At 42.4% G+C, this 21171-nt stretch overlaps 1 protein-coding gene across 1 annotated transcript in view; it reads right to left on the bottom strand.

The window, feature by feature from the left end:
- The window catches only part of LOC311146631 (proton myo-inositol cotransporter-like), a gene marked incomplete at both ends in the record, with an annotated part of 53203 nt that extends 32747 nt beyond the window's left edge, over positions 1 to 20456 (bottom strand). The window contains 3 exons of the mRNA XM_084183161.1: positions 12621 to 12829; positions 15518 to 15677; positions 19904 to 20456. Of these exons, the coding sequence (XP_084039287.1) occupies positions 12621 to 12829; positions 15518 to 15677; positions 19904 to 20456 (922 nt within the window). The remainder of the gene's footprint in view (positions 1 to 12620; positions 12830 to 15517; positions 15678 to 19903) is intronic.
- Between the last annotated feature and the right edge of the window lie 715 nt (positions 20457 to 21171).

The raw sequence follows: 21171 nt of genomic DNA, 5'->3' as shown, positions 1-21171 counted from the left end.
ACCTTCAGCTCCCTCCACAGATTTTCTATGGGATTAAGGTCTGGAGACTGGCTAGGCCACTCCAGGACCTTAATGTTCTTCTTCTTGAGCCACTCCTTTGTTGCCTTGGCCGTGTGTTTTGAGTCATTGTCATGCTGGAATACCCGTCCACGACCCATTTTCAATGCCCTGGCTGAGGGAAGGAGGTTCTCACCCAAGATTTGACGGTACATGGCCCCGTCCATCGTCCCTTTGATGTGGTGAAGTTGTCCTGTCCCCTTAGCAGAAAAACACCCCCAAAGCATAATGTTTCCACCTCCATGTTTGACGGTGGAGATGGTGTTTTTGGGGTCATAGGCAGCATTCCTTCTCCTCCAAACACAGCGAGTTGAGTTGATGCCAAAGAGCTCGATTTTGGTCTCATCAGACCACAACACTTTCACCCAGTTCTCATCTGAATCATTCAGATGTTCATTGGCAAACTTCAGACGGCCCTGTATATGTGCTTTCTTGAGCAGGGGGACCTTGCGGGCGCTGCATGATTTCAGTCTTTCACGACGTAGTGTGTTACCAATTGTTTTTTTGGTGACTATGGTCCCAGCTACCTTGAGATCATTGACAAGATCCTCCCGTGTAGTTCTGGGCTGATTCCTCACCGTTCTCATGATCATTGCAACTCCACGAGGTGAGATCTTGCATGGAGCCCCAGGCCGAGGGAGATTGACAGTTCCTTTGTGTTTCTTCCATTTGCGAATAATCGCACCAACTGTTGTCACCTTCTCACCAAGCTGCTAGGCAATGGTCTTGTAGCCCATTCCAGCCTTGTTTGGGTCTACAATCTTGTCCCTGACATCCTTGGAGAGCTCTTTGGTCTTGGCCATGGTGGAGAGTTTGGAATCTGATTGATTGATTGCTTCTGTGGACAGGTGTCTTTTATACAGGTAACAAACTGAGATTAGGAGCACTCCCTTTAAGAGTGTGCTCCTAATCTCAGCTCGTTACCTGTATAAAAGACACCTGGGAGCCAGAAATCTTTCTGATTGAGAGGGGGTCAAATACTTATTTCCCTCATTAAAATGCAAATCAATTTATAACATTTTTTACATGCTTTTTTTGGATTTATTTGTTGTTATTCTGTCTCTCACTGTTCAAATAAACCTACCATTAAAATTATAGACTGATCATGTCTTTGTCAGTGGGCAAACGTACAAAATCAGCAGGGGATCAAATACATTTTTTCCCTCACTGTACTGTGCCTTCTATGTCTTCTGTTTGCTATGTTTTTATCTCCACTATGTTGATTGAGTACTTGTGTTCTAATTAGTTGTATTTGAAGATGTATTATTTAGCTTGTCTTTTCTTGTAATACCGTCTTATCCCTTTATAAAATACTATAAATACTATAAATGTGCTTTATTATTATAATCCCTACCATGGCTAGTATTGGGTGTTCCATTATTCGACTCCTGTATTAGAACTTTCAGAATAGCCATGGAGTAGTCTTTGTGTCGCGGAACATTTGGTTGTCAATATACAGTTTATCGACAACGAGAGCAACACGCTTCCCTTTTAATCTGTTTTCCTTGAAGATTGGGTACAGAACTTTGCGCCGTTCTGCAATCTCTCTCGGGTACTGATCATTCATGCCTTTTTTCGTGCCAGCAAGTCTTTTACCTAGGCTTTTAACCATTAAGCAAATTTGACAACGATTGGATGCTCATATCTCTGTCCACTTTGTCCGAAATGGTGTACAAGTTCGAGTTGAATTTTATAGACAGCCTCGAGTGGGATTTGAAGCGCTGTAAAAAAAAAAGTCCTTCAAAAAAATGTTGGTAACCTGTCCTTCTTTTTCTTGGATACCCGTAAGTACTAGATTTTCTCTCATCGATCTAGTTTGTATGTCTAGTAAGGCTTCTCTAAGAAAGTTGTTCTCTTTTTTAAGTTCCTTAACGTCCGTTTTTATCTTAGTGACTGTCCCTTTTAGTTTTTTTGTATCTTTCTCCATTATCGCAGCTTTTTCGTCACTCATTTCAAGACTCGCCTTCAACTCTTTTACATCATTACTGACCAACCCTAGTATGCCCAGTTTGTCATTTATCGACTTCAACAGATCGCTTTCCACACTTACCAGTCCCAGTGGTGAAAAACATAAATCATCTGTATCAGTCGAGGAGTCCCGGTTTCTCTTGGAGATTGATTCTCCTCGTTTATCCTCCGTCATGTTTGAGTGTTGCTTGTTGTTGTAATATTTGTCGTAAAATTTCTCTAGCCTTAAATTTTGTTTTGTGTTATTATCCAGATTGAATGTTATTGTCCGCGAATATATGAAGTGCTAATATTTAGTCTAACTTACTGATATTGAATATTAGGTTTTTATCTTGAGGTGATTCGCACCGCTGTGTATTCAATACGCCATCTTGTCTACCGGAGGTTTGGTGATGTGATGCCTAGGTTCCTTTGTTGTCTTAAGGGGGAAGGTGTTACAGGCTTTGGTTTTTCCATTTATGTTATGACGTTGGACTTTAGCACGTACAGTATAGCTCGTTAGCAAGTAGGGCGCACCGATTTGTATCACCTCGTAGTAAGTATGCGTTACATCTGTGCTGGTTGCCATCTCGTTAGTGGGAAGGTGTTTCACCTGTCCTGGCCCAGGTGCTATATAAGAGTGTCTGGCCCAATGCTCCAGTTGTCTTGATAGATGCGGAGGGTTAACAACTTTAGTTGGCGCTCCCTATTTTGAGCTCTAGACAAACAATCCTTTATCTGATTTTGTTTTGCTCCACCTTTTTGGTTTACTTCCTGTCTTTAAGTTTGGTGTGTGTTTTTCTTTTGTTTGCCTCTTCTTGGGCAAGTTTAGTGGGTGCTCATGGCGGGTGTCTGTTAGGTTCCAGTTGTTGTTGCTAGTCAACTTTCAGTGGACACCCCCATGAGTGTCTTTCAGAACCCCTCCTAAAACCCCACCTGTTTCATTTTGGTTGTTGGTCAGTGACTCTGTTAGTTCCCCCTTCTGTTTGAGCGACATTTTTGGTTTTCTTGCTGGGGAAAGTAACACACACACAGGCAGAGATACGCGTGCACACATACACACGAGGGCATACATAAACACACACACACACACACACACACACACACACACACACACACACAGGCATTAACAGAGCTCCCCTCTAACCTAATTAGAGAAAGGATGAGTTCAGCGAAAGAGAGGGGGGAGGAGGTGATAGAGAGGGAGAGAGACAGATAGAGGGGGGAGAGAGAATAGAGAGAGAATGATGAGTGAGAGGGGAATAGGGGGGTGAGGGACAGATAGAGATAAATTGGAAGCTAAACTCACTCAAATGAACACTATATTAGGATGGAAAGCAGGGAACAGGGATAGAATGTGCTTTCCATCCTAATGTAGTGTTCATTTGAGTGAGTTTAGCTTCCAATTTATCTCTATCTGTCCCAGTTGGTTCAAGGCGGTCTGTCTGTCCAAGTAATGTGTTCTGCTGTAACCATAAAAGTCGTTTTAGCCATTATACATGCACCACCTATCCTTTAAAAGTCTACCACAAAGACACTGCACTGCTCTTCTCTTTAATTTCATTCCATATTACTAATATCAAACCTACAGAGTGCAGTAGCCATACAGTACAAAGGAAACACAATACACACAGCTGAATTAAAACCTAATTAGTACAGTCAGATGAGGCCAGTGTTATGGGGTCTTAATGAGAGCAATATCTTTCCCCTTTGATATCCACCAATGGAATCCCCAATTATCTCATTTCCCCATGGCAACCTTTACCAGGGAAACACCCAAGCAACTCCAATTAAGAGTGAATTTTCCAATGTTGGTGTAGCGAGAGCTTCATTAACTGGGATGTTTTATTCTGCACATCAAATAACCCAGAAAGGGTTCCTAGTCGTTCTCTCCTGGAACCTTCTGCACAGGCACGAGTCACTGTTTGATTACTACAGTGGAAACATCTCTCCACTGCCTGTCTTAGGCTACACAACGAATAGTGACAGGATGAATGTAGACACAGTGCCAGGAGATAGATAGAGAGAGAGAGAGAGACGGAGAAAGAGAGAGGAGAGAGATGGAGAGTGACAGAGGGCATGTGGGGGAGGAAGAGGGAGAAAGACAATAACACAAAGAGAGAGAAAGGGATGGGGAGGGGGAGAGAGATTGAGTGAGCGAAAGAGACCGAGAAGTTTGACAACATGTTGATTATATTACGTGTTCCTTTGAGAAGGATTAAAGTTTTCAGTATACTGATTAAGATTCAAATCCAGCTGCTGATAATCAATGGAGATTAATGTCCCTATCTTATTATTGATCTGTAAGTCATTTGTAAGGTTGTGGAATGCCATCATCTGTCGTCAATAGATAGTTTGATTAGGTCAGGGACAGACAGGACCTTGGACAATACCCAATCAAGTCAACCCAAGGAACTTAATGAAGCAAGCAATGGAACTCCCATCTACAGGAAGATTAAAAACAAATTCCATTCCTTTCAGAGATGATGGAAATAGCTCTTTCTGTAGCACATGTAATTTGACATAAGTGTCTGTAAGCGCTTTCAGCAATGTTAGTGCATTTTCTTAGAAAATGATTAGAAAGCTAAGCACTTTAATATTGACAGCCTCTCCTCTCTACCCCTCTCCTCCTCTTTCCTCTCTCCTCTCCACTCCTCTTTCTCTCCTTTCCCCTCTCTTTCTCTCTCCTCTCCTCCTTTCCCGCTTTGTTGTTCCCTCTCTACAGATGTATGGGGGTAGCAGCTGGGTGGTTATCCGAGGGCACTGCCGGCCACCTGCGGTTGCTAGGAGCCGCTCCCTAGACGAAGAGAGCCAAGCCCAGTCAGACAGACAGGCAGACGGACACACAGACACATACTGTACCTTCGAGAGCACACACACACACACACATACACCTTGTAAACTACGTGCATACACATACGCACATACACGTATGCCCAATTCTCCTAGTCGATCTGGACTCTCTGTTCGCTGATGTTGTCCTTTTGTCTGTAAACCTCTCCCTGTGTGATAGCTCTGCTGTCCAGTCTGTGAGCCACAGATCTAGTGATCCATCCTTTATGATCAGGCCTGTTCTGTTGTGTTCTGTTCCATAGCGTTTAGCTTTATAGAAGAACAAACACTGACCCTGAGTTACGGTCAATAACACTCGGCTGTCTTCTCATGAGACACTGATATACAGTTTAATATGAAGGAGGAGAGAAAATAAGAATAGAAGACAAGAGCACAATCAGGATGACTGAAGAGGAGAGGACATGACTTTACTTTGAAGCAAAAGGAATTGTTGACGTCAGTGCAAAGACTTGATGCTGTTTTAAAACCTCCCAGAACAAGCAGGCAAATAAACCACAGCAACAAACATCTCAATGATCAATTAGATGACAACGCTTATCTCAGTGTAATTCCATCATGCGTGGAGAGAGCAGAGAGCTACAGTTAGGTAGGTGTTCCCTTTGAGGTTGAAGTGTTAAGAAATCTTCTCTTCCTAGTTAGAAATCTTTTCCAGGTTATGTAACAGTACAAAAGGGAGAGTTAGATCCCATCTCACTCAGACAGCCAGGAGACAGGAGGGATGCATTTTTTAACTTCTCCACTCTCTAGCTCAGATTTAGTACTTGTATTATTTAACAGTTAGCTAAGCTTTTCACTGTACGTTTAGTGCATTTCATAGTTTAAGATTACATTCTGTATTCCCATCTCCCTTCATTCATGATCATTCATTCACTGAAATTATGATATTTTCCTCTAGCCCACCTGTGGACTGTTATGATTGCATTTACATTGAGCATTAATATTGAGCATATAGCAGCGGGAGGGCAGGCTGCATTACTGTATGTATGCGTACAGATGACGCATAGTCCAGCTCAGTTAGGGTTACTCTATAAGATGAGAGTGAACTGACACATTAAGAGATGGGCAATGGCATTTCTATAACACAGATGAGCAGAGCTACAGAGAGGGGGATAAGGAGGCAGCGAACAGAAGCATATTGTCCAACATTGGAGCCTTCGGGGAGCTAGCTAACAATGGAAGAGAGGAGAGAGAAGAGGAAGACAGGACACATGCACACATATGCACATTAACACACACAAACACATGCACACACACACACACACAGAGAAAATGATTGATATGGGGAGAGATACACTGACCTAAATAGTCAGTACAATGTAAAGGCTCATACATCTAAGAGGAGTTCTACAATGTGCATATGAAGACAGCTTGAACAATCTGACACTATAGAAATGTGTAAAGGCAGTGTCTTTGTGTATATAGTTTTGCACCTATAGCAAATCATTATCACATATTTACACAGTCAAATTACAGAACCCCAAAATACTCTGAGTTTAGCAGACTGTCTTCTCTCTTCTCCAAATTCATAGATCACATCTAGGCCTTTGCACTAGCAGCCTTATTTAAAATTAATGAGCAGCTAAAACCTGCAGGTGACTGAACGTTTTGATTCTCTCTCTCTCTCTCTCTCTCTCTCTCTCTCTCTCTCTCTCTCTCTCTCTCTCTCTCTCTCTCTCTCTCTCTCTCTCTCTCTCTCTCTCTCTCTCTCTCTCTCTCTCTCTCTCTCTCTCTCTCTCTCTCTCTCTCTCTCTCTCTCTCTCTCTCTCTCTCTCTCTCTCTCTCTCTCTCTCTCTCTCTCTCTCTCTCTCTCTCTCTCAAAGATAAAGTAAAGCAGGACTATTTGGCAATAGATACATTTAATGGTGAATAGTTCTGTAGCTAAACAACAAAAGTCTAACAGGAAATAATACTGATTAAGATAAGTGGCAACTGACTGTGCTGCACACACGTACGCAAACTCTCTTTCTCTCAGTTCCTGCATCAAAAAAGAGCCTCACAACCCCCCAACCTTCTATGTCTTCCTCACAATATAAAACACCCATTCTCTCTCTCTCTCTCTCACCACCCCAACCACCTCCAGAGAATCAGGCTGACCAGAGCTCAGTGTGTGTTTGATAACATTAAGAGTTGAAAGTATTAATGTGGGGCAGTATAGCAGGAACAGCGCCACCTGGTACTATCACGCTGTTTATGGGAAATAATCCAAACAACTTCAATGACTCATTTATCTGAACAGAGGAACATAACCATCACCAGATTAACAGGGAATGCATATGAAGAAACAATACTCCAAGCCACAGCTTCATACTACTTCTCAGACATAGAGAACTGATATTGTATACTGGCCGTTTGGGTGGGATTGATGTGGGGACTGGGGGGTCCATGGGAGACTTTTTAAATGTTTTGGGAGTTGCTTATGTCTTAATTATTATTACTATGGTTCAAATCGGATGTTGGGTACTATATTTATAAAATATTATATGAATCTTAAAGATTCTAATGGCCAATTTGGGTACAATCAAGTAGCTTCATTTCTCAATATATAATAATGTTGCAGGAATACTTATCTTATCTGATTCTAACTACTGCCTCTATTTCTATTTTAAATGTGATGCTTCTGTCCTTGCTGGTGAATACAAAAACATAGCCTTTCTATCAGAGCTTTTTTCCTCATGATTGAGTCCTATTATTCATTAAAAATAACCTTGAAACCTGACAAAAAGGCTTGTATACCACCACAACAGAATCTCTTTGGATAAGATTCTGAAACCTTGCTAAAAGATGTCTGCTACAAAGTCACTTTGGGCCCTTTAAAAGAAGGCATTCTATGGTGCTTTCAGAAGACAAAAAAAAGCATTTTCTCCACAAAAACAGGACAAAAATCAATGGTCAAATTGATCCATTCAATCAAAGCAGACATTGGGCTATCTCTGGGTACAGCACATGAATTTCACGTGATCACATGTGAACTGTTCCAAAAACACATGAGCAACACACACACACACCTCCAGTTTCAACCAATCAACTCAGTCCCCTAAGGTGTTGCTCTGGCTAGGAGCTGGGAGTCTAGAGGTAGAGGGTAATATCTGGGCCCATTATGTGGTTCGTCTGGAAAGAAAAATGTAATCACTCATTGAGATGCATGGTTTCCAGACTAACACCTGCCCCAATGCAAATGGTAGAGAGAGAGCTGTGCCAGGGTGTGGGATACAGCCCCTAACAAAAAAATAATAATAATGGCTCCGTAAATGTGATCCAAATGGCAGGGGATCGAGAGAGAGAGGGATAGAGAGAGATAGAAAGAAAGAGAGAGACAGAAAGAGAGAGAGAGAAAAGAGAGAGAAGAACATTGTGGTGTTCCTTCCGCATCATTTACAACTCTGGATATTACTACTCACACAATGTTCTCTTGTGACTTAGCAATAATTAATATTGTGATGTAAGTATGCTGAGATCATTGAAGAGCTAATAACCTGTGTCTATTAGGAGCCATTTGAGTACAGAGTGGTTTGTGCGTAGGTTGTTCTTGGTTGGCTATTATTATGGCTCATTGGGTTCTTTGTACTGTTAAGGATGTAATATTCATTAAACAAATACTTTAATTGGAAAAGTGGATATGGGTGAATCAATGCAAAAATAATTTCCAATCCACCTGCAACCCTGAGCTATGGGATATGACAGACCTCAAATATCAGAGGGGAAGAGAGTTTTAAGTGGGCAAGTATCAGACTGGTGGAGAGTGAGAGTATAGCTGTCTTCATTCACATCTCAACACAAAAGGTCAGTCATCAATCTTCACTCATTCTGCTTTCATCTGCTTTGACAGAGATCATCTGTAATAGCTGTCCTCTAGCCTTTCATAGCCTTCCATTCTCCTCTAATGCTTCCTTTACATCATTACATAATGACACCATTGGGATCTTTGTTGAATTTAATGGCCCTCTCTGTACAATACCAGTTCTTCTAATATCATAAAGTAGGTAATAGTTGATGTCTGTGAAAATTGTTGTTTGTATCCACGTGTCAAATATATTTACGGGTAAAATCATTGAAAACATATTCGGCAAGATAAACTAATTCAGTTTGTCTTGAAATTGTTTCCCTTGGGCTTAAAAATAAAACAGAATAAATGAGAGTGGAAGAGAAGTAATATTCATTCAAAACTCGATTAGCTGAACTGAATTAGAAGATAACGCCGCTAGCAAGTTAATATTAAATTATCCCTTATTTCAAATAACAATGCAAATCCCCCGGTGTCTCCAGATAATTCAGCTAGGAAATGAACATGGGTGTCATTCGACTGTTACACACCACGACATGCCTAATACTAAATCCAAATTACAGAATAATAAGACAATAATACAACGGGTGAATGAGTTCATGTCTGTGTACCAGATGTGCAGTAATTTTGACCAGTCCTATGGGGCTATATAGGGAATAAGGTACCATTTGGGATGCATCCCATCTTCATGCATTAATGACTGAAGGAATCTATTTGAACATCTACATTACATAAAAGTCCACATTTTCCTAGGTGCTTCTCTGTATTCCCTCATTTCTCATTATGCAATTCTAAATATACCTTATATTCCCATAATTTTCCCATAAATGAAGTTCCAACAGATACATGATTTAATCAGATCTAAGGCACCAACCAACAGGATTCCATAAAATGTTAAAACGGTAAATTATGAATTAAGCAGAAGAGGAGCAGGAGAAGGGGCATGACTTATGCTACACTCTCTATCTCCTGGATTAATGTCTATCTGTGTAATATCTCATCTAATATCTCATCTGCTTCTTCTCCCCACATCTCAGTGAGCGAGAAAGAGAGAGAGAGAATGAGCGAGAGAGAGAAATAGAGAGAAAGAAGAGAAATACAGAGAGAGAGAGAGGGAGGAATATTTCATAAAACCTCATTGTAAATTTGTACAGCGAGCAGATAACAAATATAGTAGCATACCTTGCATTCATTAAGAATGACATACTGCATCATTCCAATACCTGAAAGCACAGCAGCCATTGAGAGCAAAATGGCAATTACGAATAAAATGGGGAAATTGCCGTGGATGGCAATGCCCCTCCTTATCTCAAAGAACTGCTCTCCCTCCATAACCCCACCCGCACCCTCAGGTCAAGCGATAGCCTGCTCCTCCATGCCCCCAGGACCAAGCTCCGCTCCTTGGGGGATTGGGCTTTCAGCTCGACCGCCCCCAGCCTCTGGAATGCCCTCCCGGACCACTTGAAGGCACCACAGACTATGGGCTCCTTTAAAACAGGCCTAAAGACTTTTATCCTTAGGAAGGTTTTCTGTTGATAGCTGTGCTCATTGGTGTCTTTGTCCCTTGTAGTGTCAGCTGTGTTCTTTGTGTCAGTTGCCCTGTCTATTTGTGTAAAAAAAAAAAATGTGTGTGGTTTATTTTATGCACTTTGAGATTATTCTGTATAATGAAAAGCGCTTTACAAATGTAATAGATTATTGGTACTATATGCAGTACATACACTCTTAGAAAAAAAGGTGCTATCTAGAACCTAAAATGGTTATTTGGCTGTCCCCATAGGAGAACCCTTTGAAGAAGCCTTTTTGGTTTCAGGTAGAACACTTTTGAGTTCCATGTAGAACCCTTTGCACAGAAGGTTCTACATGGAACTCAAAAGAGTTCTAGCTGGAAGCAAAAAAGGTTCTACCTGGAACCAAAAAGGGTTCTCCTATGGGGACAGCCGAAATACCCTTTTGGAACCCTTTTTTCTAAGAGTGTAGGCTACATATAGTACATCAATCCACATCATGTCAGTTACTCATGTTTCGCTGGTTGTCAAAACAGTTAAGCTGATGTCAAAGAAAGCTTTAGCTAAAAATAAAAGCCTCTCATTTCACTCGTCCCTCTCTATCTAAACCTCACATTCTCTTTTCTCAGCTTCTCTAATTCTCTCCCTAGCTGGAAGAGAATCTGTTTGCTCTCTCTCTCTGTTATCTATCTCTCCCCCTCTCTTTCTTCTCCCCCCTTTTTCTATTTTGCTCCGTCTAACGCTGAGATAAAACACTCTTTTAAAGAGGAAAACATTATCATGTTGACTGGCAATAGGCTTGTTCCCAGCCGTATACGCCAGGTAAAAAAGAGGTTAATCTATGTAGATATAATCAGTTCAGTAGGCCTGAATAAAAACATGGGGTGAGTTTCCTGGAAGCTTCGTATAGGATTAAGATAAGATCATTTTAGGAAAGATTATCTTGGATGAAAGATTATCTTAGTAGTACTAAGATTACAGAAAAGTCATCCATGATGGGCATTTCAAACATATTCTACACCAGAGATGGTAGCCCAATGCTTTAATAAGATATACTATAACAAAGAGAAACAGAGATCAGAGAGCAGTGACTGATACATATCTTGTTGTTAGTTGTGTTGTTGTTGTTATTGATGTTGTGTTGCTCTGTCACCCTGTATGTGTCTCTGTAATGTATTGTCCTTTCATCCAGAGAGAATTGACTGATACAGATAGGACTATGTTCTGATGTTGTTGTTATTGCCATTATGTAGCCCTGTCACTCTGTATGTGTCATTGTGTTTATTATTGCTCTTCATCCAGGCTGTGTATGGGTGGATGAGTGACTGGTGGTTAGAGTGACACTCACTATCATCACATCAGAGGTGATGGAGACAGGAAGGGGTGAGGTTATCATGGAAACAGAGACGTCAGGGAGCAAGGGGGCAAAGGAAGTACTTGTTTTCCCAGCTGTGAGCCTATCCCCCCAACACAATTTTACAATTTACTGCCAGGGGAGTCTTTTATTTATTTCTTGAATTGTGGCCCCACTGACCGCACTCTGATTGGCTAAGGCTCCCCTATTATGGCCCACTTCCAGCGTGAGGTACTCAATTAGTGTTTTCTGAAGGACTAACAGGAAGGGTTAATTACAGAACAAAGGAATTATGCACGTTTACCTCTCCTCTCCTTTATTTTCCCTCTCCTTTCTTTTCAGGAGATGGCTTGGTGTCATTGGATCAATAAGAGTTAATAAATGTGCTCAAGGCTGGACTGACCTTACTGTATACAATGTCATTGACTTGAGAATGCAGTACAAAACACTAATTCATCTAACCATTGGTTGTCCATATAGGCTACTTTCAATATATGTGTATATCAGCTATTCATGTCAACAAGTGGATATGTGCGGTTTTCCATGTATGGTGGTTTCATTGAGTTTGATTCAGTGCTTAGGTCTATGGCCATGCCTTGACCCATATATTCTCATACGCTCACACATATACATTCACGTTAGCACTGACCTTCACTTGAGCCACAGTGACTACCATAAATACGCTTCTTTCAGAAAATGTTCATAGAAAAACAGAGCTTTTTTTTCAATGTCCTTGGTCTATTCGGAGTCTATTCTGAGTTGCCTGGCTCTGACAGACTGACTTTTAGTGCAGTTTTGTGACTCTCAGAAGAGGCTAACTGTTTTGTCCAACATCATGGGAGTGTAATAGAAATTATATAACAGCCAAATAAAGCTTTCTCATCTGGGCACAGAGAGAAGAGAGAAGAGAGAGAGAGCGAGAGCGAGAGCGAGAGAGAGAGAGAGATAGAAAGAGAAAGAAAGAGAGAAAGAGAGAGAGAGAGAGAGAGAGAGAGAGAGAGAGAGAGAGAGAGAGACAGGGGGCACATGGGCATGTTCGTTGATGCGTTCATTCATTTATTAATCATTTATGTGTGTGTATATGTGTGTGCTTCTCCTGCACCTCCTGCTCCCCTCTCACCTCCTCCGCAGTCTTTCTCCTCCTCCTCGATGCTGTTCTTGATGCTGTCATACTCCTCGTCTATGTTCTGATTGCCTCTAATCTGGCTGAGCACGCGCCGGGCCTTCTGGGTAAGGCCTTTCTGGATAAGCCAGCGGGGGCTCTCTGGCAGGAACAGAAACCCCACGAACTGGAGCACCGCAGGGACCACCGACAGACCCAACATATACCTGGAGGAGAGGGGGAGAGAGAGGTGGGAGGGGGGGAGGGAGGGAGAGAGAGAGAGATGGAGAGAGGGAGAGAGCGATATATTAGTTGATTCTTCTCCCATGAACCTGAGCACAGTAGGGACCACTGGCAGGCCCACCTGCAGAGGGGGAGGAGATAAGGGGGAGAAAGGGGGTAGCGAGGGAGAGAGAGAATGTAATATATTAGTTGTTTCATCTTTGAGAGGAGAAACTTCATGAACTGCAGCACAGCAGGAACCACCAATAGACCCAACATAAAGTATACCTGGAGAGGGGGAGGAGAGGACAGGGAGAGAGGGGGGAGAGGGGATGGAGGTGAGGGATGGAAAAAGAGAGGAGAGAAATTAGCTGTTTCATCTGAGGGTGAGAGGAGAAACCCCATGAGCTGGAGCATAGCAGGGACCACTGATGGGTTGCCTCCCACAATGTAGCAATGTTCCAGCATACACGTCTGTAGTCTACTTAAGCCTTGTTCACAATACCCCTAAATACTCCGTTACGTTGCGCCGGATGTCATGCACTTCAATTGGGAGGTCCACAATGGAGTGGAATGGCAATGCCCCCTTGCAGTTGACGGCTCCGTTGCGAGACAGATGCCGCATACTTTAAAATGTTCCAAACGTTGTGTCATCTGCAGTCTAGCCAGAGTCCGTCGAAGAACAGGTAGTTACCAAAAAAAACACAGAAGATGAAAATATGTGTTTTCGGTGATGGCTTTATGGGATATCTAGCAACTTTTAAACAATTACCCATTCCTATAAGTGAGGACTATTTTAAAATGTTAAATAATACACATTGGCTCTTAAGCCAATAATATTATGACTGTTGCCCCCTTTTAAGTTTATTGTGATGGTAATGAAGTTTGTTTTTTATGATAATTATTAAGTTGGTACATATGCACCGACAGTAAGTTAGTCCTTTTTTTATGGGTCATTTTCCAACAATGCATAGGGACCCGTAAGTAAGCAATTCACTGTTAGTCCACATCTGTTGTTTACGAAGCATGTGACAAATAAAATTTGATTTGATTTAATTTCTCAGGACCCACATCAAATCAATACCAGGCTAACAACATTGTGAATAATAGCCTAACGTAACAACTTTGTTGTGTCATTGAACATTTTTCATTTGACTGTCAAATAGAGGTCTCCCACAGAGCAGAGCACATAATTAAAACTAAACTTTCAAGGACTCAGAGGTGACACAAAAATCAGTAAAAAAAAATAACAATGCAAGGACACACACGCTGACAGCTACCGCTTTTAGAGAAGTTCAATTAAATCCAGCACTTGACAATTAGCTGTGGCAAGTTCAAGGAAGCTGTTCTGAATAACGACCTATAGCAAGACAAATCAATACTCATTTTACAATGTGCCAGTGCCACTCATATCTAAAAACAGTGGGAGGCTGTGTTTGAGCCTAGCTAAAGCACATTTTATTAGACGACAACGTAGCATTTAGATTTACAATAAGAAATAAGCTGATGTTATCTTTTGAACATATCCCTGCTCTGCTCTGAGTGAATGTTCCATCAGCTGGAGGCAGGATGAGGATCCACATCTGTGCTGCTGACATTTACACTGATCTGATCTGAACTACTAGTCCAGACTGGACCTGCCATCTGATGTGAAATGATTCACAGATGACAGATGGATGAATATAAAAACTTACTGAAACTAGTTGGCTACATTTCAATGTCTGTACTAGCACACCACTTGGAAGCATTCCCAATACAGTCTGTCTCAGAAATCAACAGTTATCCTAACACCTTTTATATCCCACTGAAACCTTGTTACTGTAGACAGACCAAAATATGAAGAAGCGAAAGGCCCAGTGCAGTCAAAAACGTGATTGTCTTGTGTTTTGTAGACACTGAGTGCTGCTCTTTCCATGACATAGACTGACCAGGTGAAAGATATGATCCCTTATTGATGTCACTTGTTAAATCCACTTCAATCAGTGTACATGAGGGGGGATACATTTACATTTTAGTCATTTAGCAGATGCTCTTATCCAGAGCGTCTTACAGTTAGTGAGTGTATACATTTTCATACTGGCCCCCCGTGGGAATAGAACCCACAACCCTGGCATTGAAAACGCCATGCTCTACCAACTGAGCTACACGGGTCCCTGCAGGTACAGGATACAGGTTAAAGAAGGATTTTGAAGCCTTGAGACATTTGAGACATGGATTGTGTATGTGTGCCATTCAGAGGGTGAATGGACAAGAAAAAATATTTAAGTGCCTTTGAACGGGGTATGGTAGTAGGTGCCAGGGCACCTGTTTGCGTGTGTCAAGAACTGCAACGCTGCTGGATTTTTCATGCTCAACATTTTCCTGCATGCATCAAGAATGGTCCACCACCCAAAGGACAACATGGGCCAGCATGTTAATATTTTGTACAGTCAGTTTAGAATAGAAGCATTTGAATTTCAGTGAATTAAATTATATTTCCTTTAATTCAAATTCGAATTGCAATTCTGTATCCTGTTTACTACTTACTTCAATTCAAATCCAATTCAAATTCAAGAATTTAATTGGAATATATGAGGCATTCTCAATTCAACCCTGATGTAAGTGTGGTAAATGATGTACCATGTAAAATCATTGAGATATTCAAAGAAGAGGCATGTACAGCAATTGTGTGTGTGTGTGTGTGTGTGTCTCACCTCCATCCATCGTGGCGTAGGTAGCTGAAGGCCCCGTCTATGATGCTGGCAGTGAACTGACCTCCCGTGATGAACAGTGTGTTTACTGTCACCAGCTGGCCTCTCAGGTGGGGGGGAGATGCCTCAGCTATGTACACTGGCACCGTCATGGACGCAATACCTACTCATGTGGATAGGGGATAGGGACAGGGACAGGGAAGACCCGATGAGGAGTGTAAAACTGTACAGTGTAGGGTGAAGATGCCCCTAGACGCTAATCTCAGATCAGTTTCCCCACTAACGGTTAAGGTTAGGATTGGGGGAGGGGAAGCTGATACCAGATCTGCACCTAGAGGAAACTTTACCCCAGAGCATACAGTACAGTCAACGTTTATGGATAAGTGTAAATTCAGCTTTTATGATTAGTTCAGTTCACTGGTTTACCTAATACAAGTACAGTGGTACAGGGTCTGAGTTAGGCATTAAACAACATATCCTCTCCACATCTGTCAATCAAGTGGAATCTGAGTGTCCTCAGCCACATCCCTCATCTAGAGAACCTGACCAATCAAAACACTCAACCACAGAGCTGCTGCACCAATCACACACTAGCCATTAGGGCACTAAAGAGCCCTCATCATTGTAAACAACATCAATCATGTCTGACAGACTAAACAACATCAACCACAACATCAGTCATCTCTGTAACCAGGTGTACAACGTAGATCTCAAGTGCATCCACTACATCAGAGATACTGTAGCCTATACAGTATGTAAGTCAGTGGTGTTCTCAGCTGCTGCAGCCACAGACCATCCCAAAACGACTACATATTTACACTGACTGCTTAGAACAAACAACATGTGTTTGCCCGGATTCATCCGACAAGGGCCGTGACATCACCGCTCCACTCTGCGCCACACCGATAAGGGACTATTAATAGCACCCACAGTGCACTGCTTCCTGTCCCTCCTTCAGTCGCCCGGCAGACGACGTAACTACCTGTTGCCATGGGAACAGCTTGATTCACCATGCAGCCTCGCCGTTATACGACACCGGCTGGGGTTAATCAATATCTGGGAGACGTGATAAGTTTTATTGGCGTTTCATTCATTTTTTTTAGAAACCCAGGAGTGAGGGATGGAGGGATGGATCCTACTGTTAAAGGTAGGGGCCCTAGGGGTGTCGTTTATACGGTACACACCTAGGGTGACCAACCCTAGAGGTGTGGTTCATAGAGTTACCAACTATACCTGTAGAGCTACTAGGTGTGCAGATATTTTGCTCCAGCCCTGCATTAGCCTAACACACCTGATTCAGCTGATCATGGTCCAGACTCAGAATGAGGTCTTTGATTAGTTTAATATTTCAGTCAGGTGTGTTAATACAGGGCTGGAGCAAAAGCATGCATACCCAGTTCCTCCAGTGAGTAACACCACCAAGTAAACAACTAGAGCTGAGCATGCTTGGCGTGGTCCTCTGTAGCTCCGCTGGTAGAGCACGGCGCTTGTAACGCCAAGGTAGTGGGTTTGATCCCCGGGACCACACATACACAAAAATGTATGCACGCATGACTGTAAGTCGCTTGGGATAAAAGCGTCTGCTAAATGGCATATTATTATGCTTCAACATTGATAGAAGGTTCTACTCTGTTTGCTCTTCTGTCAACGGCTGCTCCTCTACATCCACATTTCACATGTTAGTCATTTTATTTTCATACACAAGCAGAGAACAGAACAAATAATTGAACCAAACACATGGTTGTGAATGCAATTAAGAGTATAAGAGGGTTTATTATGTTGGAAAGATTTTACTGTGGATTAAAATAAAGGAGAGCGAGAGAGAGAGGCAGAGAGAGACAGACAGACAGAAAGAGACAGAGAGACAGCGAGAGAGAGAGTGAATGTTTTTGGGATGTTATCCTAATGTTGATAAAACCCTAATGCAGGACATACGATTTGGCCACAAATTCGGCATGTTTTTGCAGTCCCAGACAAATGTTCATGATCGGGGTGAAATCCAATGAACTTGGGATAGGATCAGTACGTCGGGACGCGTCTAGTCTGAGCGGGTCAAGGACACACCGATGATGGCTGTTCCGTTTTCCAGACCCCTGTTGGATGTCCCGATCATTTTCTGACGTTAGAAATGTTGGCCGTGCACCTTGCAGTATGAGAAGTGCTATGACGCAATTGGGCAAGGACTACTGCCAATAGCCAATGATGACTCAGCATGTGAGACCAAAACAATGATGGGGAAGAGGAAAGCAACAACACGCACCATGTGGACCTAGGTGATGGAAGACAGATTGGTGGAGCTGTGGACAGAACGCAACTGCCTTTTCAATATTACCTCTGCGTGACAGAAACCAAGAAGATCATTTCATATTAAGTCAATATTCTGCGTCTCCGTCTCTTTTTTTATGTTTCTGCACATAATAACGTGCACAATAATAAAGCAGCTTGCTGTTTGCGTGTTGGCATTTTTTTCCTACGACAACTGAGAAATGCAGTGCAAGATCAATTAGGGAATCATCGTGTGATGTGAGCACCCACGTCCTGTGGTTGAGGATGGACGGAATGAAAGATTTGGGACAACTGCCTTTTAGGCCCTGGTCAAAAGTAGGGCACTATGAAGGGAATAGGGTGCCATTTGGGACTCGGCCAGTTCTCCCCCAGCTCTCCCATGTGTTCACCTAAAGGTCAACTCACCAATCAAGATGGTGAGATGGACCAAACCCCAGGCTTGTGTTAAAGACCAGTCAAAGGTACGCATTTCTGCCTCCTCCTGACAAACGCCAAGAATGACCTTCCCTCTTTCCCTCAGAAATGCTAAGCAATTAAAGTTATGAAGAGCCCGGCCTGCCGTCATGTAAATGTGATTGGACGTGTGACAAGGTACGCTCGGAATACAGTGGGGTCCGAAATTATTGACACACTTGATAAAGATTAGCAAAAATGACTGTATAAAATACTGAGGTATATTGTATGCTAAAAAAATGGGAAATTATATTATTTTATACTAATAAAATTGCTCAGAGAAAGAGATTTCGTTTAACAAGTAATAATTGTTTTTCTCACACCCCTGTTTTCAATACCATTCAATAACTTACCTTGCGAGGATAACAGCATTAAGCCTTTTTCTAAAAATGGGAGGGATCTTAGACCATTCCTCCATACAGAATCCTTCCAGATCCTTGATATCCATGTGGGAGCAAAATAGCTCCATAACATCAAAGGTCCACCACTATATTTTACAATAGGTATGCAGCCTTATGCTCATGCATTCTCATTTCAACGCCAAACCCACCACTGGTGTGTGTGGCCAAAGAGCTCTATTTTCATGTTATCTGACCAAAGCACCAGTTCCAATCCAAGTGACAATGCTGTTTAGCATACTCCATGCATTTACATTTGTTGGATGACATGAAAATAGAGCTCTTTAGCCACACACACCAGTGGTGGGTTTGGCATCAAAATGAGTAATGCATGAGCAGAAATAAACCCCACGCCTAGAGATGGAGAGGCAAATGATATCAATGTAACTGTCAACTCTTTCTATGGCCTGATAAACTGCCGCTTTCAATCTTGGGAAAATAGTAACAATTCAATATGTTTTGAAAGATTGATATGTCTGTGGGGTAATATTGAGGGAGAAGATAGTGAGAGTCTACTCTGTGTGTGTGTGCGTGTGTGTGTGTGTGTGTGTGTGTGAGAGAGAGAGAGCAGTTTTTGTACTTGAAAGATAAAAGGCTGATTCATATTTGCACAGGCTTACTCGCTTGGTCTATTAATTGGTGTCCAAAACAAAAACAAAGATTGGCTAATGACTATGACTAGTACATTCAAACAGCAAAAACACACAAAGCATAGCACCCTTTGTCCATTCCTCTACTTATTGCACTCAATGAAGCCAAGAACTAAGACAAGGCTTAACAGTGATGATTTCCAAGCATGGCACACTACTTTACCACATGATTTTCCTGCCTAAAGTGATGTGCGTTTGACTCCATATTATGAACATTATTCTACTAAGCATGACACGCCAATCTTCATTCCCAATCAAAGGCAACGTCAAGACTATGAGTCACCCAGAAGTTGCTATAAATACCTTTGGTACATCGAATTCTCATTGAATGCCAAACAGGGTGAAATCTACCATAGGCCTAGGCACTGCAGTCAGATATCAGTAACCCTGACAACAAGCCAGTCTCAAAGTAGTGGGATGAAGTTAGCAACTTCTGGTTTGATTATTGTTTTGGTATATGGCTAAATAAAGTATTCACTATCCTTTAAGTATAACTACATAGATTTCGGGCAATATAACCCATCACATTCAAAACTAGTTAGGCCCGCCCATGAAGATACTATTGGCACACAGGTCTCACTTATTTTAAGGAGGCACCTTACCCAGTCCAAGCCCGACAATGAGACGTCCGACCAGGAGAACCTCCTTATTGGGAGCTGTGCTAAGCACTATTCCCCCAGCTGCGAAGATACAACTAGCCAGGAGGATGCAGACCCTGCGCCCGAAAACTCCGTTCAAGAACCCGCCGGCCAACGCGGACAGCGCGGCGGCAGCCACAGTACTAGAGATCAGAACCTCCTGCCATAGGGCGCTGAGATTCATCTCCCTCTTGAGCAGGAGCATCGCTCCCGAGATCACCCCGGTGTCATAGCCGAACAGAAAGCCACCCAGCGCGGAAAACGCGGCCAGAACATAAACAAACGCAGGTGTGACATCTTGCTGGAAGTGTTTACGCGCCTCTCTCTCCAGGTCCCCGGTGGAGGTGGCGGCAGCGGCATTGGCAGGGACAGCGGCAGCCTGGCTGTTGATGCTCGCGTTGGACGGAGCTTTGATGAGGCTCCGCTCTCCGTCATCCTTCACTTTCTTCCTCCTCTCACCCATCAGGTTGCTCATACTATGAAGACTATAGTCATGGTCGCTCGATTTTCGGGACATAAGGGAAACAAACGCACCCACGAAATGTTCACAGGACTGTAGTTGGTTGGTTAGTTAGTTGTTAAGAGTAAAAGTTGTTTGTTGTCCTCACGGTCGTGCAACTGTGGTCCAAAAACCGTTAATTATTAATAATTCGAGTTGACAGAAGATGGTCTGTAGCCGTGGTCACAGGCTACAGAAGTGTCATCGCAGTGGTACTGATGAGGGCTTCTCTTTCATTCTCTCTCTATTTCTCTCTCTCTGTGAGATGAAGAAGGTAAGGCAAGGAGGAGAGTCGGTGTGTCGGTCATTGCCAGCGTCGCTCTGACGTAGAAGGTGTTGCTCTCCTGCAAGCTGACATATAGGCACTGGCCATGTTCCAGAGAATCAAAATGACTGCCTACTGACTGATTTACAAATCACCTTGCGTCATAAATAACGACTCATTATTATTTTTAGATCAGTCAGTCCATCACAATTTACCAATGATACGTTGCGGGTTTGATCCTCTCGAACACGGCCATAATCATGTTTTCAATTGAATGTTTGACAATATTTTTTTACGCCTATATCGGGCAATTCTTCAAAATGGGTTTCGATGTGATTGTAGGCTATTTCTGGTATCGTTGCATTCCATTGTTTCTTCTTTTGCGCTTGTTTATGCTGTAGGCTACATTTCCACAACAACAATTCGTTATAATCATAAAATGTGCCTATATAACGTGGTCTTTCAGTA

Source organism: Coregonus lavaretus (assembly GCF_964263955.1).
Source record: "Coregonus lavaretus genome assembly, chromosome: 19".
Lineage (NCBI taxonomy): Eukaryota > Metazoa > Chordata > Actinopteri > Salmoniformes > Salmonidae > Coregonus > Coregonus lavaretus.
Note: the sequence above shows the minus strand (reverse complement) of the source record. Positions and strands in the feature narration are given on the sequence as shown.